Source organism: Tursiops truncatus, chromosome 16, assembly GCF_011762595.2.
Source record: "Tursiops truncatus isolate mTurTru1 chromosome 16, mTurTru1.mat.Y, whole genome shotgun sequence".
NCBI lineage: Eukaryota > Metazoa > Chordata > Mammalia > Artiodactyla > Delphinidae > Tursiops > Tursiops truncatus.
Genome location: NC_047049.1, coordinates 63,368,577 through 63,390,005, shown reverse-complemented (window position 1 = coordinate 63,390,005; position 21,429 = coordinate 63,368,577). Strand labels below are relative to the sequence as shown.

The following is a 21,429-nucleotide window of genomic DNA, read 5'->3' as shown; positions in this document are numbered from 1 at the left end:
CAGGCTCAGCAGCCATGGCTCACAGGCCCAGCCGCTCCGCGGCATGTGGGATCTTCCCGGACCGGGGCAGGAACCCGTGTCCCCTGCATCGGCAGGTGGACTCTCAACCACTGCGTCACCAGGGAAGCCCAGAAGTGTACTTTTTAATTTCCACATATTCGTGAATTTTCTGGCTTTCCTCCTGTTAATGATTCCTAGTTTCATACTACTATGGTTGGAAAACATACATGATATTATTTCAATCGTCTTATATTTGTTAAGACGTGTTTTTGACCTAGCATGATCTCTCCTGCAGAATGTTCCACTGTTTGCTTGAGAAGAATGTATCTCCTGCTATTCTTGGATACAATGTTCTGTATATGTTTGTTAGGTCCATTTGATATAAACTGTACTTCAAGTCAAATATTCCTTACTGATTTTCTGTCAGGATGATCCAGTCTCTGTTGAAAGTGGGGTACTTAAGTCCCCTACTGTTACTGTGTTGCTGTCTATTTCTGCCTTCAGATCTGTTAATACTTGTTAATATTTGCTGTGCTGGGAACATATATAGGTACAATTGTTATATGTTCTTGAGGAATGGACCCCTTTAATATTTCTTTAATATTATTTAATATAGAGGTCATATTTAAACTTTCTTGATTAGTATTTTATTACACCATGTCAGAAAGCATATGTCTGATAGGTAAAGTTAAAAATAAGTAAGTGGGACAGTGTGTTTCAGCCTAATCTATACCCATTAAGCTTAACGATGATCTTTGCCTAGATCCATTATTTCATTAGGGAATACAAAATGGAGATTTTTCTAATCTTATTATTTCTTCTAAATTTGTTAGTCGAAATTCTTCTATAGAGAAGTTAACTCATCAACTATTGAGCTATTATAAAATACAATCTGCAATTAAGAGGTAGAAGAAATGCTTCTTTCTCATTTACAGATTTTTAGAAAAATAAGCTGTTGCCCTAGCAACCTCCAAAGATAAGCAATGAAGTTTGCTTTGTGTTGATTTGGGTAAGAAGACGATCATTATGAAGTCACAGATTTTTATATATTTGGTATCTTTCCATTTATTGCAGACATTATTTATTTTTGTTAACCACTGAAAACTCCTTCAAGTTGTCCTTGTGACATGATCTTAGTAGTCTTTGTTTTTGTGACACAAAATACTCAAGGCTATTTTCATACTTTTTTTTTGGTCCCAGGTATAAGATCAGGCTCTTCTCTAAGAAGCCCTGGTTCTTTTTAGTATAGAGTCTACAACAATCAAAGGATGTTCATTGCTTCCAGATTACAAATGTTTAGTTATTTCTAGAAACTTTTGGTGGTCATAGCCAAAAAAAAAAAAAAAAAAAAAAAAAAAAAACACAACAACAAACCACACACCAAAAAACCAAACAAAAACCAAACCAAACAAACTTATTTTAGAAGGAGAAAAATAAGAATTCACACTGATACTTGTGATTCAAAGCAAAGATTACAGGGTTTTGATTGCTACCATTTTATATCTCTTTTCTCTTAAGCTGAAAATCATAGTTTCTAATGAGAGTAATACAAATACTTAATTGCTTTATCCTATTCTACATACAATATACTGAAAATAAATGCTGCCAATTTTACTACTAACAATAAGACTACAGAATGCAGTTTAAGACCTCTTTGTGAATTTGGTTTATCTTTAGGCTATTTCCCATCAGTGATGCACAACAAAATACTATACTTTAAAATTCTTCTTTCTGTATTTGTGCCACTTGTAATTTTGAAGAATTCTTTTAACATATAAGCTTTTTAATTATGTGTAACAGTTTCTAGGTTCCAAAGTCAAACCTATAAGGCAAGGCTCATTTGGTCTACCTATTAATCCTTTTCAAATATAAATAACATGTACCTTCTTCTTTTTCCTTAACAATAATATATCCTGACAATCGTTCCACAACATAATATAGAGATCTTCCTCATTCTGTTTTACAGGGCATGGTACCACGCAGTGGAGTTACCATAGTTTACTGAATTAGACTGCTACTGATGGGAATCTGGATTTCTTCTCTTCTTTTGTTATTAAAATACTGCCACCATAAATGGCCTTGTGTATACATAACTTAGTATCTTTGGAACAGATTCTTAAAATTACTAAGGGATTGATAAGTCAAAAGGTATATGCATATGTGATTTGCATAAAGAATTTGTAAAAGAACTTGAAAAAAATTGACATCATTATGGTAGTGTCCTCATATCCATTAACATGCATGTCTTTCCATTTATTCTGATTTTAAAAATCTGTTTTAAAAGTTTTCCTAATGTTTGTTTTGCACAAGGAAACTGCTTTGTAAAGCAATACTAATCTATTTGCAAGAAGCTCTTCCAGAAAAGCAAAAGACATTGATATAGAACTATATTCTAACTTTAAACAAGGAACAATAAAATATTTTACTTTTGCAATATTTAAAACTATCTGATTTTGTTAAAAATAATATACACCAAGAATTCCAGTGAACAAGTATCACCAGCTACTGTTTTGAGAGAGAAATACAGAAAATTAATAGAATTGGCATTTTTTAAAAACTCAATAAAGAGAAATCTTTAGAAATCTTGGGAAAATAAGATAAGTGGTTGTCTGAAAGGCTGAATTTGAAAAGCATTAACATGTGAATCTTTCTACCACAAAGTTAGTCCTATGGAAAGATATTATACAAAGTATTTTTTACTATTATCTTCAATACAGCCTTATTTCTCCTAAATACGAATGATAGAAGAGAATGACTAAAATGTATAACTTGCCGACAGTAATTACATCTGCAATTTGAATGACAAAAAAAAAATCAATGAAATATGGTAGTAAGATCAGTAGGGATAGTAAATCTTCCTTACTCAAAAGCAAGTAATACAGAATTTAAAAAAATTAACTTTTGTAACTGGTCATTATAATATTTTTTAAAGTACCTTTAGTACACTATATTTGATAAGGACTGAGAATAATTCTTCTAAAATTCCCAATGTGGGAGTACGTGTGTAGAAATTTTATAAATCTGATTAGAAGTTAATTTTTTCTTGCCAATTTTATCTACTATGCAGGATATAAAGATAAAGAAGCAAAAACATTAATTGCTAATTTAGCCAATGATAAGTTGCCAGTTCCTTTATGTTAACATGACTATAATAAATAATACTGCTGGTAAAGGTTAGTTTAATGTTTTTATTTTCATTTTACTTCTAATTGCTAGAGAACTATACAGTATTGATACTGAACTGGCACATACCCAACAAAGTGAGAGGTCAGAGTTAAAGCCATTAACAAGATTGTGCTGAAAGCCCATTATAACTGCTTGAATAATACCTGGCCTTTGGATAATAGAGGGATTCAGTCTCTATTACTTGTTATAAGGCACATGGGAGCTACATTAAAATTAGTCAGAGTTATGCAATATAAATGGGATTGATACACAAAGCACAGCAAGCCTGACAAACTAAAAAGGAATTATTTCATTCACAGTATTATTAAAGCAGTATTTCACATGAAGTTGAAAAATTCAACAATATATATTATCATCACACAAACAGTAGATCACAATTCACATTTCATAACATGAAACAGCTGAAATTTAACGTAAAGTTTTTGAGAACAGATAATAACCTAAGTTCCTTTTTTAAGATAAATTATTTTTTAGACATCAATAACACTCAAGTTTCAAAGTAAATACCATGAAAATATTCACTAATTATGAAATAACTACCATAACTATTAATAAAAAAGTTTTATAGGAGTACAATACCTTGGTTAGTGCAGCAGTGTGATCTTCTCCACAACAAATATAAACTATTTTCTGAGTTCTTAGTGACTTTAGTAAATTAGGAACATACCTATCTGAAAATTCCAACAAGAGACATCAATGAACAGTATTTTTAAAATTAAAAGCTTCTAAAATGTGTTTCCTCTACAGCTTCCTTAACTGTGGAAGATGGTGATAACTAAACAACTTTAACAATTCAATGATTTTGTGGTACAAGCCTACTAAGTTGGGCTCCCACGCCTTTCTAGTCATGCTACTGTGATAAAGGAGAGCTCTAAAAAGAGTAACTTAAGTACTAAACTGCCTAAACGCCAATCTGCATAGGACTCCGCAATCAAGGAATTTCAAAGCTATCTGACTGCTTCTAGTACATGCACATCATTCTTTATATTCACCTCATGATAATTAAGCTCATAGGATCCTACTTTAAAAAGCCTGAAAATTATACTTTCTGCTATTTTATAGTAGAAAAGAGATATAATGTCCTAATCTGACATATTTTTCTCATGCAAAACAAAGTATTTTAAAATTCTTTCTGAGAGTATTATTTATCATTACCAGTTGTTACTAGATCAACAACTCACTTTTGTCTAAGTCATTATAATTATGTTGAACTTTATTAAATTAGTTTTTGTATTTCAAATACTGGCATTCAACCTAATGTAGCTATGAAAAATCAGTTTCCAAGATCCCAACTTGTTTTAAGCAGTTATAATTTTTTAAAATTCAAAAAGTTTATTTTCAAGACTCTAGCATCACTGTTAACAGTGATTAATTAAATGACTCAGATTTAAATATTTCCTTGAAATACTCAAATAGATGAACACTTCATGTTACTTTTCAGGATAATTTTATAATTTTTTTCCACTGATGGTGGCTGATAATATGATTACCAATTTGAAGTAATGTTTTTCTCAACTTTCTTTTAGTGAACATCCAACATTGAAGACTTTTGTCCAGATATACTTTCTATATTTTATTCTAGAATAAAATAATATTTTTGGCCTTCCCACAATCTCCTAAAAATATTATTATCAAATGGAATTTTAAAATTAACCTCTCATCCCCACCTCAACACCAGGGAAGATTTGGGTACACTTCTCTCTGACACTAAGAATCACTGATATATCTCAAAACATCATCTCTTTTTAAAAATATATTTATAAAATAATGCAAACCTACCATTTTCATCATTAAGACCTAGTTGACCAAATTTGTTGCGTCCCCATCCAAAGATAGCTCCAGAAAGGGTGAGTACAAAACTATGGGCTCCTCCTGCTGCAACTTGCATGAAAGGGATTCCAAGTAAAGACTTAATCAGTTGTGGTGAAGCTTGCTTTTTACAGTCAATGCCTAAACCCAACTGGCCATATTTATTCTGTCCCCAACAGAAGACTTCACTTGCTGTAAAACAAGAATCATAAATTACTATTTTTCTCACACAAAAAAAATTTCACTTGAAAATCATCAGTTATTTTGGGATATTCTTCCTCTTTGATGAAAATACATATTCCTCCTTATTAAATTTATTTCTTATATGGAAACAATACTACCTTGAATAATCCATGTTAATACAGTTTTAGTTTGACTTTATTGATGAATGGGTAAGTCACATAACTGGGGATAATCCCATTTCCTGATGTTCCTCAAGAAAGGACCATCTCTTTTTAGTATTCCTCAGGTCTCACTTTTATTCTATGACTTCTCCCAGGAGGTACTCATTCAAGCTCAAGGTTTCAGTTATCAATTATATGCTATCACATTCAAAATTTATCACTAGCCCAGATCTCTCCTCTGAGCAATAAACTCATGTATCCAATTGTTTACCTGACAGCTATACTTCGATATTTGAAAGGTATTTCCAGTTCAACATGCCCTAAACTCAATTCATGACCCCCATCCTACCTCCCATACCTGGACCTCTTCCTAGTGTTCCTCATTCTCAGTAGATAACACCTCAACTGATACAGCAGCACAAACCATAAACACAGGAGTCATCCTTAATACTCCTCTCCTCTCTTACCTTATATACAGATTTTTATCAATCTATCGTCAAGTTATATACAGTTTTCTTTCTAAAGAAAAATATGGTGAATAGATCCACTCCTCACCATTTCACCTGGTTCTTTTAATAGTTCTCGTCACATTTGCTCACCCACTGCTACATTTTTTGCAACTTTAAACATCTTTTTACTTATTTTTATTAAATAAATGGCACTAAACTAATAATTGACACACTAATATCTGAGTTTTAAAAATTCATACTATAAAATAGTACACACTTACTAAAAGTAAGTCTCCCTTCAAAACTAGATCCCTGGTTCCTCCCCCAAGAAACAAGCACTCTTACTAACTGCTGATATGTACTTCCAGAAATACTCTATGGACACACCAGGAGACATTTGTATATATACAAAGAGATATAAAAATGTAGATCTGATATAGGACAGACACCATTAATAACGGTCTGGATAAGTTTCAAATTAACTGTTCTATAAATTTATGTCTGTGTGTTTATTCTATAATAAATCTCAAATGAGTTGACTCTTTAAAAAAATGTAGATTTGAAATGCTGCTCACCTGAAAAAAACAGAAATCAGTGCTTTCTCACTGCTCTTGAGATAAACACTTTTAACAAGGCTTATAATTCTGTAAAATGTACCTATGTTTCTGAGCTCATTTCATACCAGCCTCTTCCCTCACTTACTATACTCTAGCCATACTCACCTTCCTTTATATTCTCCAATGACCATTTCTCACACACTTGCTGTCTCACACACTCTGCCTAAACCTTTCCCTCATCCTTGTCTAGTTTACTTCTATTGTCTCCCAGCAGAAAGCCTTCCTTGATCTGCCAGATTAAGTTCAGTCCCCTTGTTATATGATCTAAATATCCCAAACTTTTTTATTTATACTCTTTTTTCATAGTATGTAAACTATATTGTTATTTGTGTGACTGTACCATAAGGGCTGGTAGTGTACTGCTTACCACTGTTTACTGTACACCCTAATGTGCCTAGTTTGTACTGAGTGATCAAAAAAAAAAAAAATTTTTTTTTCCATTAGATGCGTTAGATACTACTAAAACATGAAGCTGAATAAGGGAAAAGAATACCTGTAAGATACGTCAAGATAGAAAAACTGTCCTCATTGGTAAAACGTTTGGGTTTAAATTTATCTTGGATTTACCTACCAAAGTATCAAAAGAGGAGTTGGCAAAGTAACAACAAAGAATACAGGGATGCCAGCCTCCACCCCCTACTTTATTCCTTTGATGGAATAAAACCAAATTCCTTAATATGGCATGTAAGGCCCTTTGTAACAGATTTGTTTTTACTTTACTCTCAACTGAAGTATGAAAATGTCTCCCATGCTCTCAAAATACCCACGTAAAACTATATTCCGATACTCAAATACACAAAATATTTCCCAGATTCTATGCCTTTACTAGTACTATTACCTTAGCCAATCCTCAACATTTTCCCTAGCTGCTTCACAACCTCTCCAATTCTGAAGAAATTGTAATCATCTTTCAAGACTTGCATCAAATATCAATCCCTTCTTTATTATTACCAATTCTATTGATTGAAACTAATTAAACTTTTTTCCTTATGCCCATCATATTTTACTTTTCCTTTGACCAAAAGCAGTATATATTTTTTCTGCCTCAATTATATTATTTGTATATCTGCCTCTTCTACTAGACGGTACGATCCCTAAAACCTTCTCTTAACTTATCCGTATTTCCCTATAGTTCTAGTCTACTGTTTCATTCATAGTAGGCCTTACTAGGCATTTAATAAATTAAAAATAATAATAATGAAGCCACTGGAACTTATTTTTTATATAATAAAAAACAAATATACGGCAGGTTCTTTACTAACCCATGTTACAATCCTTAGCTGGCATAGGAAGAAGTCAAATAAAGGTTACAGGATGCTTAGACTTCTCTGTTTCTATTCATAAAAAGTTTACCTGTAAGCGTAAATGAACTTGGGCAAGTTATAAACTTCCCCAGCTATGAAGGAATAATGTTCGGCAGGTTAAAGAAACAATTAGACACAAAAAATCAATTTCATGTCTATATGCTAGTAATAAACGATTTGAAAATGACATCAGAGTAACAAAAAATATCAAATATCTAGGGAAAAATCTAATAAAACGTATATAAGACCTCTCCACAGAAAATGACGAAATACTCTTGAGAAAAATTAAAAAGAGATTAAAATAAATGGAGGGATATAGCATGCTCAAGAATTGAAAGACTCAATATTATAAAGGTTTTCCTCAAACTGATTTAGAGGTAATGCAATCCCAATCAAAATTCCAACACTTTAAGTATCTGTGAAAACTGACTAGCTAATTCTAAAATGTATATAGATATGAAAAGGATCAAGAAGAACCAAGACAATCTTTAATAAGAACGAAGTTGGAGGAATTTCAACTCAAAGTATCAAGTAATAAAACTGAAAAGGGGAAAGAAAATAAAAGCAATGCTTACCTTTAGAAAGTGCAAGTGAATGATAGTAGCCACAAGCAACCTGTACTATCTGGATATCCGACAAACTTTTAATATTTCTAGAAAGTAAGAAGAGAGATCAGGATCAGTTAATTCCATTTAATAAATGGATCCTGAATGCTATTTATTTATGCGATTTATTGACCACCTACTATGTGCAAGTAGTCTCCTTACCAGCAGTTCCTTACTAGCATGACCTAGCAGTTCATGATATTTTTTCTCATACAGGCCCAATTTACCAAAAATTTATGCTAAAATCAGTAAACAAAATCTAAATATGAAAAAATTAAGAGATATGATGAGAAAACACTTTGAAAGGACAATATTTAAGCACAGTAAACTATGCTCACAGCTCAGTGCTTTCTTTTTATTTTTTTAATTAATTAATTTATTTATTTATCGATTTATTTTATTCTTGGCTGCACTGGGTCTTCGTTTCTACATGTGGGCTTTCTCTAGTTGCTGCGAGCAGCGGCCATTCTTCATTGCAGTGTGCGGGCTTCTCGTTGTGGTGGCTTCTATTGTTGCGGAGCATGGGGTTTAGGCACGCAGACTTCAGTAGTTGTGGCACGTGGGCTCAGGAGTTATGGCTCATGGGCTCTAGAGCGCAGGCTCAGTAGTTGTAGTGCATGGGCTTAGTTGTTCTGCGGCATGTGGGATCTTCCCAGACCAGGGCTCAAATCCATGTCCCCTGCATTGGCAGGTGGATTCTTAACCACTGTGCCACCAGGGAAGCCCCTGAGTGCTTTTATGATGCAGATATTACCATCAAAATGTGAAAAATCTTTAGTTTAAAGTATGAAACTTGGCAATATATTTGTAAAACAAATGTACATGATCCAATTTGTTGAAAATTGGTGTTTGGCCTAGTTTATTATATGTTCTCCTCTGTCAGGTTCCTTAAGAACCAACAAGGATTCCTATCATGTGGTGCTACCAATTCACAAATCATGAAACCTATTCCTTTTGGACTATCCTTTTGCTTTGCATCTAAATCAGTGATATTAAATTATTTACTAGAGAAATTTAATCAATTCATATGTATTATGATCAGTGATGTGTTCAGTCATATTTCTGCCATCTCATATTTCTTACTTATATTTTTTACAGTTTTTTTCCCCCGATTTCTGATTTTTCCTTAACTGCAACATAATTCTAAAGGATTTAAAACATTACAAAAATCAAGAAACTATGTGCATCAACCATCCCAGGTTTTCTTTATGTAGCTCCCCTTCACTTGCTCATTCTGTTTTTCCTGAATGTTTTTAAGAAAAAAGGGGGTGTGGAAATATATTATGTTTCTTATTTCCCTTTACCTGATACTGCCACCTGACCTAATTCTGCCATATGAGAGTCCAGAGCAAGTTCTGACCAGAGTGTCAATACCCATGATTTTCGGGAGGCAGCTTCAGCAAACCAAATTTTGAGTGGGAAAAAAGAGAGTTACTCTAATTCCATATTGTTGTATTAAAAATAATTTTATTTAGTGGATTTATGTCCTGCAAAGCTTGAGAGTTGTACTGCTACATTTAGCAGAATCCAACAAGTTAACAGGGTCCAATGTACCTTCAGATTTTCAAATATAGCAAAAGGTCATTTTTTTTTTTTTTGCAGTTAGCAAAATCAAACACTGGCAATGCAAAAACAGGAATAAAAAAATACACGGATACATACAACTGTGCTGAAGTTACTAAACATTTACTGTTACTGCTTACGCATATTAGGCATATCATACACTGACTAGTGAACTGTACTAAGTATTTTTAAAAACCAATTGCTCCAAATATCAAGTCCAATTTGCATGACTAAGTAAAATCTTTTAAAATTCTACATTCTCATAGCACCCTATGTTTTTTTCCTTCACAGCATTTATCTCTACTAATTACTGGTGTACTTATTCATTTAATTATTACTATTAGTATACTCTGCTAAACAATAAGCTCTGTGAGGATGGACTATTATTATCTTATACCCATGGAATCCCTAGACCTACCATAGTGCCTGGCAAAAAATATGGGGGAAAAAAAAAGTATGTGAAGTATCCACTGTTAGAGGATAAGTAAATCTGCAACTTCTTTGAGGCTTTAGTATTAAACTATTCATAAAATTTGCTTCCAAAAGACTTCTAAATTTACACAGCAATTTACAGAAAGTGATTCTCATTACCAAAATATTATCATACAGCTTAGAATACAACATAAACTCTAATTTCTTCAGCCATGTCTGCTACAGAGACAAGTTAAGATATTCTTCTGTGGCATTACTGTTTTAAAGGAAAAAAACCTCTCTTTTTATCTCTATGGAGATTGAATACACTGAAGATTGTGGGGGGGTGGGGAAGAGGAGAGGATATGCTTTCTTGTTTTGTTTTGTTTTAAGCTTTCAGGAATTTTAAAAAGAAACAAAAATACTTGTGAATAGTAAAACAACTTTACCACATTCCATTTTTCCTAAAGAGACAAATTAGAAAATTCTTAATGCAACAAAATTTTATAGAATTCATCAAAAATAATCCCCAATGAGTAAAAAAGATAATGTAAATGTTTTCTGGTTTTCAATTTTTAAAAGGATTCAAATGCAGTTAACAGGAAAGTAAAATAAGCCAGAATAAATTTTGTAAGTAAAATATATATACACACATACATGAAGATTCCTAATTAATCAGAACTATGAAAAGAAAATCAGAATTCAGATGTCTAGGGGAAACATTTTATAACTGCTTATAAATTTAAAATAACTCCCTAAAGTTTAGAGTTCTTGTCAAACATTTTTAAATGGCTATGACATTTAAAATTATTCCTTATAAAGAAAAGAATAATTTCGCCCTCCTGTTTTGCCTCCTGACCACACTTGCTGCTCCTCATGTGGTCTATATGATGTGATGTGGCCTCTTCTGTCAGGAAATAGGCTTGAACAGTGTTAGCAACATAATGGGCTCAATCAAAACGTGCAATGATCTGGATGACTTTTCTGCAAATTACTGCCATGACTTTTTGGATGTAGAAATGGCCTGGTGTATTTGCCATTTGCCTTTGAATGTGTGGAATCAAGTGATTTCAGCTCCTTGGAAGAAGCTGTTTTACAGAAACCAGACCCCAACCAGACAGAGAATGATGACCATGAGCACGTAGCCCCCAGACTGGCTGGAGCCTGAAGACTGATAACGTGATCAATCTCTGTGACCTCACCTGGTTACCTCACCACACACCAATCAGAAGATTGCATGAAATGATCACATTCCCCATGACCCTCATCCTCACTTTGTCTTTAAAAACCCATCCCTAAAAACCATTAGGAGGTTTGCGTCTTTTGAGCATTAGCTGCCCATTCTCCTTGCTTGTCACCTTGCAATAAATGCTACACTTTCCTTCACCAGAAAAAAAAAAAAAAAGAAAAGAATAATTTCTTTACTGAATTTTGAAACGTTTGAAATTTGTAAGAAAACAGTTAATAAACTTGGAAATAAGATTTATACACCCCTCCCTTAGGAAGTCTTGAAGTCAAAACATATACTGTTGAATATGTGTACTGTTGTGTTGTTACATTTTTCAACCTTAATGTACAGTGGCAATATAGGCAAAAACCAGGCATTTCCAATTGTATGTTAAGGTAAAATTCTTTAACAACTGTTAACAAGGACTAGTGAAAAGTTTATATTATATATAATCACGAAGTTGAAGAACTAAAGCATTAAATATTTTGCCAATTCCAAACTCATCAAGGTGTATACATTAAGTACAGCTTTTTGTATGCCAATCATACCTCAATAAAGTGGTTTTAAAAATATATTTTGCCAGTAAAACATAATCAACAATTTTCTATTTTTCAATTACACCACAACTTTCTTACTGATTTGAGAAAAGTCTTAGCACCAACTCTTTGATTTTGAAAAATTTAGGCTAACAACTGATCTAGTCTCTACCATTAAAAACTCTTCTAATTTTTTTAAATTTTCTTTTTAATCTGAAATGTTCTGTACTTTCAGATGCTAATATTAGGCAGAAACTGTAATAAACTTCTTTTTTTTGGGGGGGGGGGGGGGGAGCAGTGCCCCATAGCTTGCAGGATCTTAGTTCCCTGACCAGGATCAAACCCGGGCCATGGTAGTGAAAGCACCAACTCCTAACCACTGGACCGTCAGGGAATTCCCTGTAATATACTTTTAAAAGTTCAATCAAGAAAATAAATTTTATTTTTGACCAAGGCGACAATTCAAACATGTTTAATTAGTTCCTGTAGCCCAGAAATTGCTGTTCTCACAAGAATCATCATATTATACCATCCTGTCATAATTTTTTCTTACAAAGTCCAAAAAAAACAGAACTTTAAAAAATAAACTACAACCTCATTGCCAACAATTGTTTTTCTATTTACATTAAAAGACAGTAAAATCAGATTAACTTTTTTTAAAATAAAGGTGTAACATATATCCTACATATAAAAAGAAATGACTAGCCAGAAATGCAGGTCCACAGAGACCACTGATATTGAATAATTTGTCTTTCCCCAAGAAATAATGATTTCAAAACAAAACAAAATCAGAAGTAGGAAAAGATTACCAAAGAGTTTCAAATATAATTTATTATTAATTTTACATTCATCTTTAAAATTAAAGTGTTGCTTAATTTACATACTCTCATCTATTAACATAAAAATGGGTTTTGTTCTCAAGAAAATACAGCCTAATGTGAATATTCACTTTTCTGATCATTCTTATGAAAATTATAAACACTAATTTTTAAAAACCTATTCACATATGTCTGAGTTTCCTCCTATATTCTACACATTTTATTCAAAGTGTATGTGAAAGTTACAAAGCTGGCTGACATCTCTAAGCACCTAGAAAAAGCCTTGCATCTAAAAAATGATTTGGTGCTGAGATTTAAAAAGAAAAAAAAAATCAATGGTGGTCTTTCATAAAAATACATTTCTACTGAAATACTAAATTGCCCTTTAAGACATGAAAGTATCAGTAAAAATTATATATATACGTCACAACAAATCAGATTAGTCCATGAAAAACTGAAAAGACTGAACAGGAAAGATGCCTTAATACACAGCTGAAAATTAATATAGATGTTCAGCAAATACACAAACAGAGAAGTTTAAACCAAAGGACTCAAGATCTTACAGGTCCCTATCCAGGTTCATAAAGAGTAAAGTCACAGATACAGAATTATTGGGCAACCTTCAAATAAATCATTATATAATAAACTCTTCTCCTTATAATTACCTTTCTCTCCATTTACTAATCATCTATGGATTACTGACTGAGATCTCTTATATCAGAACTGAACAGCAAAAAAAATAAAAATAAAAAGTAAGTATGAGAATTAAGTGGAGTAAAAATAAGAGAAACTAGACAGCCTTGCTGTGAATCATGGTTTTGAAAATACTGACTTAGAAAATCTAACATGTCTCTCTTCAATCCTGAAAACACAAAGTTCTTAAAAACCTTAAATAAAAAATCCCATTCTACAACAATTACTTGTGGAAGGAAATAAAATCAGTAGACAATATGACAAATGTGAGATCACTCTGTTCCTCTGAATGCTTTGTATTTTGTAGCCAACAGCCATTTGGCTGCAAATTAACATTTTGTAAAAGAAATCAAAACTGAAATGACTAAAAAAATTCAATTTACTTAGCTTAAAGAAAAAAATGTCTCTCCCAACAGCACCATCATTAAAAGGCACTAAAAGCATAATGGGAAGTGTGTTATTTAATTGCTACTGCGGAAGAAACAAAGGGGAAGAAATTTGTTTGGGGAGTTTTGTGGAATTTGGTTACAAGTTCGATAAACAAAACATGTTAATGTGTGTATCCAGAAGTCTCAACAGACAGTTCATTACTAGAACAAACATAAAATGTCAAACTAAAGATGAAAAAAACTTTTACTATGCTAAAACAAAGCAAATGCTTCAAATGTATACTTTAAGTTTTTAAATAGACATACATATATATATGAAGGAAGGTTATGGGCTTTTATTTAAAAAACTCATTTCTAACGATAAGAGCTCCTGTTCTGTTTTTTCGTTTTTTGTTTTGTTTTTTTTTGCACTGCACAGCTTGTGGGATCTTAGTTACCAGACCAGGGAGTGAACCCAAGCCCGCAGCAGTGAAAGCGTGGAGTCTTAACCACTGGACCACCAGGGAATTCCCTCCTCTTCTGAAATATATTAGTTCCTGTGCTCCATTTTCTTATCCTAGTAGTTACATCTACCTCTTAAACCAAAACAAACATTATCAATGTTAAATTAAAAACAAAATATCTATATGTGTATATTACAAAAATGCTACCTGAAATATATCTAAAATTGGTGTAATACCTTGGTTCCCTGGAGAGTTCTCTTTTGTCCCTATAACTATTACTAGGGGGAAAAAAGAAAACAAAAAAACAAGAGTTTAAGGAGGCAAGAATTTGTATAATTTTAAACACTAAGCATGAGTTAGTGTATTAATTATATGTCTAAAAGAACTGGATACTCTTCTTTAAATCTTTATGTTCATGCTGACAGTTTTTAATATTACAGCAATGGTTATGTCCTATATAAACCTGTAAGGCTACAACATTGATGAAGCATTGCTTATTTTTAAATTTTGAAATAATTCTATGATGAATTAGTGGTTAGCATAAATTAAGTTGTGGTCACTGCTATGTAAAAACGTAGAAAGTGACTTATTCTTTCTACACTTTAAGCATGTGGGACTTCTATATTCGATAAAAACAATAAAGACTAAAAAAGAGAAAGAAACATGCAAACAACCAATATATAATAAATATTTCAATGGCTGAGGTACTCAAGATAGTATAATTAATGGTTTAAATTAGTCTTAACCCATTTAAAATTATTAGTGAGAGAAAATTTATAATAAAGTATGCATTCCCTACCCCTTTTCTTTACAAACATAAATAATTTGGGGAAATACGGAGTATATAAAAAACAGCACTCAATCCAAATTAAAGGCAAGAATCTACCTAGTAAATGCCTTAAGAACTCAAAGGGTAGAAGTAATTCGGTGTCAACTCTTAAATGCCCAGTAGTAAGCAGAATAACTTAGATAGCAAATTTATTATAAAAGACTGTTAAAGACCTCTTGTCGGTCACCTTTGTTACCTGGGTACTCTGATACATTCCTCTGATCCTAGCAGGCCAAGTTGTCCATCAGAATCGAGACCCCAAGCATACACCTGGCCCTTGTCGTTTAGTGCTAATGTATGAGCTTCTCCACATGAAACAGCAACGATATTTTGAGCATCCAGCGCAACAACCTGCTCTACAGAAATCAAGAAGAGAGACATTACATCCTAGTTTTAAACTCCCAACAAGAATAAAACAATAGTCTTCATCTTGTACAAAAAAGCTAAGGAAATGCTGAAATACAGACTAAGTATAACTTCAGTTATTCTCAAAAACTTAACAAATATGTTCCATACAAAATTCTCGCTGTGGTAAATACAGAGATATGTCATAGGGCATAATCAACTCAGAATACTAAGTAACTTTAACATTTGGGTAAAGAAATTAAGGGTTTATAAAGATTCTCTCTGAAAAGTGCTCTTCATTCAAAGCCATTACCAATAAAAGAAAGGAGTCCAGCTGAAAGGGAACCATTTAAATAACTCGGCTGTTTTTTAACAATAAAATCGTAACTGACATATACATTACCAAATGGATACTACTATGGAGTGATCCTGAAATTAAGGAAATAATCTGAATTAGCAATTTCTGACAGGAAACAAATTATTTACAGATCTCATAAATAAAGCATCTACTAGATACACTGAGGAGAGAACTGAAAGGCAATGTGACCATAACAAATAGATATCAGTTTATGGGCTGCTACTTTTAACATCAAAGACATAAAAATTCCACATGTGATTAAAACATCTCCAAGCTTTTAACCAGAAATTAATTTAAAATATTGGCCTTCATAAGACTATCAGTAGCCACTGACAAATCAGTAAAGAAAGTGAAATTGCTTCCTTAGTCTCTTTAAGATGTGCATTGTCTATCAGTTTTTTTTACTAGTACACTACAAGTTTTTTTTAAGACTTCATTTAAAATTAAACTTTTTAAAAAAAAATTAACCTTCTTTAGCCTAATAAGAAAGCTATGTCTTCATTAACTGAAAGTCTCTTGTTGCAGAGCTGTTAAAACTGAATCAGGGTTTCTTCAGAAGCACATTTTAGATCAATGTACAAATGCAGCTGTTCAATAATAAAGCAGATTACATGAAAGAAGTTTGAATCCCTATGTACAGAGAAATTCAAATTGTATCTGGGTTACTTATTCTGCATTTTGGGGTGGGAGGTCAGCCCTTAGACAGCCTTCAGGAATCTGTATAACTCTAAGGATATGTTATTTTAAGTACTTACCTTAAAGTACTACAAGTTAATAACTCGTGAAGTTGATGAATAGTACATGGACGTTCACTATACTAATCTCTCACTTTTTGTGTATATTTTGTATATATGTTCTTATAAAATTATATTGTAGAAACATATAAAAGCAAAACATATATAACACATTGCCTCCCCCCACGAGAAAAAAAAAGAAAAAGGACTTAAAAGTATGGCATCATTTATTTACATCAAAGCATCCCATAAATCTTAATTATGAAGAAGTAAAATGCACAAAAGATCTGTTAATTTTTCACAGAGGCCCCTGAAATGAGTCGGTATCTCTCCAAAACTATCCTCAAAGGAAATGTAGTAAAGAGCAGAAATGAAAGGATGACAAGAAGGATGAATAAGACTGGTTGGTTCAACAATAATATATGAAGAGTACTTAAATTAGATAGCAATGGCTGTAAAATCAAAGGCACCAAAAATCCAAGCAACAAAGAAACAATCATGCATACCAAACACTAATATTTATTGTATACCATGTGTGCTCCAAGCACTAGACACATAAAGGTAAATAAAACAGAGTTCTAGTCCTCAACGAGTTTACAGTCTATAGAAAAACAAGCAAGATAAGGATTGCTATTAAACGCAAAGGTAAAGACATACAAAAGGTACCAGGGCAACATGAGATACTTTTTAAAGCCCTGAAAGATACTAAGAAGAATTCTGGAAGACAGTGACACTAAGCTGTGTAAGTAAGGAAAGAGGAAGAGATTCCCTGTACCCATGAGAGAAAATTCAAATCATTTCTTCAAATACAGCAGAATAAACTAAAAGCAAAGTGAAAAGACTGATTAAAAAAAAACAGGAAAAATGTTATTCATGTCAAATAAAGAAATAACCTCCCTAATATTTAAAGACTAACTGGGGCGGGGGTGGGGGAGAGCAGTAATTAAATGAAAAATGGCAAAAGATGTGAATTGATAGTTCACACAAAGAAGAAACAGAAATGGCCCTTAATCCTATGAAAAGATGTTCAACTTCACTGATGAGAGAAATGAAAATTCAAACTACACTGAGAAGCCAATAATACGTTCACTTAGAAAATTCATAAAGCCATACACTAATTTTGCATACTTAATTATAAAAGTTTATCAAAGGAATGAGAAGACAAGGCACTGACTGGGAGAAAATATGTGCAAAAGACACATCTAATAAAGGACTGTTATCCAAAACAAAAAAAACCAAAAAAAACAAACCACCCTCTTAAAACTCAACAATAAGAAAATAAACCCAATTAAAAAAACAGTGCAAAAGACGTGAGCCGACACCACACCAAGAAGACATAAAGATGGCAAATAACCATATGAAGGCATGCTGTACATCATATATGAACAGGGAACTGCAAATTTAAATGAGATACCACTATAAACCTATTAAAATGGCTCGCTTCGGCAGCACATATACTAAAATTGGAACGATACAGAGAAGATTAGCATGGCCCCTGTGCAAGAATGACATGCAAATTCGTGAAGCGGTCCATATTTTTTTCAATAAAAAAGTACCTAAAGTACCCAAAAAAAAAAAAAAAGGCCAAAACCCAAAAAACTGACAATACCAAACACTGGTAAGGATACAGAGCAACAATAACTCTCATTCGTTGCTAATGGGCATGCAAAATGATACAGATACTTTGGAAGACAGTTTGGTAGTTTCTTACAAAACCAACCATACCATTATAAGATCCAGGAATTGTGCTCTTTCGTATTTACTCAAAGGAGTTGAAAACTTATGTCCACAGAAAAACGTGCACACAGATGTTTATAGCATCTTTATTCATAACTGCCAAAACTTGGAAGCAATCAAAATGTCCTTCAGTAAGTGAATGGATAAACTGTGGTATATCGAATATTATTCAGTGCTAAAAAGAAATGAGCTCTCAAGCCACAAAAACACATGGAGGAAACTAAAATGTGTATTACGAAGTGAAAGAAGCCAATCTGAAAAGGCTACAAAATGTATGATCCAACCATTTGACATTCTGGAAAAGGCAAAACTTTGGAGACAGTAAAAAGATTAGTGGTTGCTTGGGGTTAGAGGGAGGGAGGGATGAACAGGCAGAGCAGAGGGGATTTTTAGGGTAGTGAAACTATTCTGTGTGATACTATTACTATTCTGTACAATACTAAGTATCATTATGCAGTCATCAAAACCCATTGAATATACAACACAGAGTGAATGCTAATGTAAACTATGGACTCTGGATGACAATGATGTGTCAGTACAGGTTCATTAATGGTAATAAATGTACCACTGTGGTACAGGCTGCAGATAGTGGGGGAGGTTGTATACGTGTAGTATAGAGTGTATGGGAACTCTATACTTTCTGCTCAATTTTGCTGTGAACTTTAAACTGTTCTTAGAAAGTTTATTAATTTAAAAAAGTGTATTTATAAATACACACCAAGATAACATTTTTCATCTCATAAAAATCCATATGTTTGATAACAATCTGTTGGGGGAAAAGGCACTTTTGTATATTGATAGTGGAAGTACAAAACAGAACCACCTTTATGCAAAAGAATGTGGCAAACCCTAACAAAACATATGCAATTACCTTTTGGATCCAGCAATTCCATACCCTGCAGATACATCTAAGCACTAAAGGGCAGCAGAATATGCCAACCCAAAACATGCCACTTTGGCATAAGGACTGCTTTGAGCTGAAAGCCACTAAAAAGAAAAGCTCTTTGCTCTCCTATGTGCCTAAAAGCAGGAAATAAATTTGTTGAAGTGTCCCACCTTCCCTCTCTACCAGGAAGGACAAGAGTTAATCACTGGAGGCAACTCTAGACTTATCAGCTCAGAGACAGCACCAGCAGAAGCTACATAACAAACTTCACTAACTAGCCCTTATCTAAGTTCCCCCACATATTTACCTTCCCAAAATTTGCCACCCCAGAAACTCAAAAGTCCTTTTCGTCTTGTTACTTCTCTATTTATTGTTCTTTTATTAAGATGCTATATAAGCCCATGTTCTACTACCACCTTAAGTTACTCATTACTGAGTGCTCCTGCATGTAAACGCAAGGCAATAAACTTGTTTTGTTTTTCTCCCTGTTAATCTGTCCTTTGTCTAGACAAGCCCCAGCTGGAGAACCTAGGAGGGTAGAGTACAAATACATATGTGCGTGTGTGTGAATGTGAGTGTATTTACGTGTTTGCAGTGCTGTATATAATAACAAAAAGACTGGAAATATTCCCAGTATCCATCAATAAAGGATTCCATCCACACACTGGGACACTATGCTCTGAAAACATAAATAAAGAGGAAATGCTACATGCTGATATGGAAAGATCTCAAGGGTATATTAGAAAAGTAGGAAAAAAAATCAAGACGTGGAATAATGTACATGATTTGCTATTTTTTGTGTAAGGAAGAGGAAAGAATATGAATATTCATATTTGCTTACATTTACACAAAGAAACTGAAAAGATAAACAAAAAACTAATAAACATAGTTGCCCATAGGGGATGTGGGTAGAAGGGAAATAGGGTGGTCAAGTGTAAGAGCAAACCTTCTCAATGTGTATTTATATTATTTTGATTTTTGAACCATGCGGATATATTATCTATTCAAAATTAAAATTAAAATTATTTTAAAAATTAAATAGAACATTAGAGAAAATAGTTAAAGCAATGTATAAAAACCATTGTTTTCACTTTAAAACTGAACTGGGCTCTTTACTTTTTTTTTCTACACACTAAAAACTCAAGATAAATAATTTTGGTTCTTTCAGAATTTGAGCCCCATCAAATTACTAAGATACCTATTTTGAGAATGAATAACTACTGAGAAATATATTATTAAAGAAACATAATAACATATGTCTTGGGACTACTACTTAATACAGGCTTTTCAGACAACAAATATACAAACTGTTAAGTTCTTGTACAATTTTTTTAAACTACTTATTTTTTCCAAATGGCTAATTAAAATGAAAAACCTCAACCGTTTCCCCCCAGTATGCTAGAAAGTTAGGTCAATGTTATATTGAGACATTTCACATCCAGGTCAAATTCTGGATGAATGCTCGAAACAAGGTGGCTTGCAAAAAAGTCAATGATAAGCAAGAAAGAAGGGGGAATAAATGAACCCAGCAAAACAAACCAAAAAATTCACTAGAAAACCTGTCTTAATGATGCCCTGTATGAGAAAGAGAAAAAAATAAAACAAAACAGAATTCATACCAAACCTAACAGCTAGGATTTGTTGAGTGTTTATTATGTACCAGGTATTATGCTAACTCAAAGTTTTAATCACGAAGCTACATTTGCCTTTCAATGCCAACAAACACAGAAAAGGGAGGGGTAAGAGGGATTAAATTCACTTTAATTTAGGTTGAGTATGAATATATATGGAAAAGGACAGAAAACAAAAGAAAAACTTGTCAAGAAAGCCCATGAAAAAACAACTGAGGAGCTTCCCTGGTGGTGCAGTGGTTAAGAATCCACCTGCCAAAAAAAAAAAAAAAAAAAAAGAATCCACCTGCCAATGCAGGGGACACGGGTTCGATCCCTGGTCCAGGAAGACCTCACATGCCGCGGGGCAACTAAACCCATGCGCCACAACCACTGAGCCTGCACTCTAGAGCCCGTGAGCCACAACTACTGAGCCCGCACGCCACATCTACTGAGGCCCTACACGCCTAGCACCCGTGCTCCGCAACAAAGAGAAGCCATCGCAATGAGAGGCCCGCGCACTGCAACAAAGAGT

General features: G+C 33.2%; 1 protein-coding gene and 1 non-coding gene across 11 annotated transcripts in view; one reads left to right on the top strand and one right to left on the bottom strand.

Annotated features, from left to right (window-relative positions):
* Positions 1-21,429, bottom strand: part of HERC4 (HECT and RLD domain containing E3 ubiquitin protein ligase 4) — a 234,185-nt gene that overhangs the window by 90,686 nt on the left and 122,070 nt on the right. For all 10 annotated transcript variants that reach the window (XR_012326613.1, XM_073793541.1, XM_073793540.1 and 7 more), the window contains 4 exons: positions 15,421-15,580; positions 8,285-8,361; positions 4,966-5,187; positions 3,766-3,857 (listed from right to left, as the gene is read on the bottom strand). Coding sequence is in view for 9 of the 10 variants with exons in the window: in XM_073793541.1 (XP_073649642.1) it covers positions 3,766-3,857; positions 4,966-5,187; positions 8,285-8,361; positions 15,421-15,580 (551 nt within the window). In the remaining variant the exon portion in view is untranslated. The remainder of the gene's footprint in view (positions 1-3,765; positions 3,858-4,965; positions 5,188-8,284; positions 8,362-15,420; positions 15,581-21,429) is intronic.
* Positions 18,097-18,201, top strand: LOC117308606 (U6 spliceosomal RNA). Its single transcript, XR_004522697.1, has one exon. It is a non-coding gene; the product is annotated as a U6 spliceosomal RNA (small nuclear RNA).